Here is a 1,757-nt window from a genome sequence, read left to right as displayed (position 1 = left end):
GGATAGACAGATGCAAAAAAAAATTAAGTTGGATCCCTATCTCACACTACATACAAAAATTAACTCAAAACGGATCAAAGACCCAAAAGTAAGAGCTAAAACTATAATACTCTTATAGGAAAACATAGGTGTAAATCTCATGACATTAAATTAGGTAATGGTTTCTTAGATAAAGGCACAATAAGAAAAAATTAGATAAATTGGACTTCATAAAACTTAAAAAAAAGATTTTAAAAAATGTGTCAGACAGGAAGGGAGAAGGAGAAAGAGAGAGAGATAGAAACATCAATGATGAGAGAATCACTGATCGGCTGCCTTCTGCACGCCCCGAACTGGGGATCGAGCCTGCAACCCAGGCATGTGCCCTGGACTGGAATCGAACTGGGCACCCTTCAGTCTGCAGGCCGACGCTCTATCCACTGAGCAAACCCAGCCAGGGTTATAATTGCATATTTCATTGTTAGGTACTGTTGCTAATCTCTTACTGTGCTTAAGTTATAAATTATACTTTATCATAGGTATGTATGTATAGGGGAAAATTACATATATATAGGGGGGGGAGAGATTGGTACTATTCTCGGGGTAGGAGGGGTCTTGGAACCAATCTGTTGACTTTTTAAAAAATATATATTTTTTTATTGATTTCAGAAAGGAAGGGAGAGGGAGAGAGAGAGGCATCAATAATGAGAGAGAATCATTGATTGGCTGCCGCCACATGACCCCCACCAGGGATCAAGCCTGCAGCCTGGCATGTGCCCTGACTGGGATTTGAACTGTGACCTCTTGGTTCAGAGGTCGATGCTTAACCACTGAGCAACACCGGCCGGGCAAGATCTGTTCACTCTTTTGAAGAAGGTGGGACAGGGGGTGTGATGTGACAAGGCAGAGACTGGAAACCTCAGTGTGTGTGCATGTGTGCATGTGTCGTGTGGGTGTGTGTGTGAGAGAGAGAGAGTCTTGCGTGTCTTCTAGGAGGTGGGCACAGGGGAAGGTGCCGCTGGAACACAAGCGCTTGGGGACAGGTGGCGGAGTTAGGGCCTTGGTTGCAGTGATGAGAGTCGGGACATGCCGTGTGGGGCTGCATGTGGCCCTGGCAGCATTTGGGCCCCAGGCTGGGGCACAGAGGATGCTCTGAACTTTGACCTCCCTCCCCTCCATCCCTCCCAGGTCAGGAGCTGCAGGGGGAGCCCAGCCCCTGGGGCACAGGTGCTGACTGGGGGCCTCTTCCTCCCCACAGGGCCCCTGGAGCAGCCCGCCCTCACCATGGGGCTGGAGGCCCAGAGGCCGCCTGGGGCCGAGGCGGCCCCCGTGAGGGTGGCCCTGCGAGTCCGCCCGCTGCTGCCCAAGGAGCTGCTGCACGGGCACCAGAGCTGCCTGCGGGTGGAGCCGGAGCGCGGCCGGGTCACCCTGGGCCGGGACCGCAGCTTCGGCTTCCATGTGGTGCTGGACGAGGCGGCCGGGCAGGAGGCCGTGTACCAGGCCTGCGTGCAGCCCCTGCTGGAGGCCTTCTTCGAGGGGTTCAATGCCACCGTCTTCGCCTACGGTCAGACGGGCTCCGGGAAGACCTACACCATGGGGGAGGCCAGTGTGGGTGAGTGGCCTGCCTGTGGGGGAGGACTGGGGGGCTCAGTGGCTCCCGCGTTGGGTCCCCTGCCTCTTGCTGCTACTCCCTGTTGGAGGTGGGGCCTGGGGAGGGAGAGCAATGTCCTGAGCAGGTCTGCAGCCCAGGGTGGGGCCAGCCGTGTGGGGGGCTGGGC

At 54.9% G+C, this 1,757-nt stretch overlaps 1 protein-coding gene across 1 annotated transcript in view; it reads left to right on the top strand.

The window, feature by feature from the left end:
- Positions 1–850: 850 nt before the first annotated feature.
- KIF7 (kinesin family member 7) overlaps positions 851–1,757 on the top strand; it is a gene marked incomplete at its 3' end in the record, with an annotated part of 22,753 nt that continues 21,846 nt past the window's right edge. Inside the window, exon 1 of the mRNA XM_006762702.2 lies at positions 851–1,591. Within this exon, the coding sequence (XP_006762765.2) occupies positions 1,066–1,591 (526 nt within the window). The remainder of the gene's footprint in view (positions 1,592–1,757) is intronic.

This window comes from Myotis davidii, unplaced genomic scaffold (genome assembly GCF_000327345.1).
Source record: "Myotis davidii unplaced genomic scaffold, ASM32734v1 scaffold459, whole genome shotgun sequence".
Taxonomy (NCBI): domain Eukaryota; kingdom Metazoa; phylum Chordata; class Mammalia; order Chiroptera; family Vespertilionidae; genus Myotis; species Myotis davidii.
This window is presented reverse-complemented; position numbering and strand designations above follow the sequence as displayed.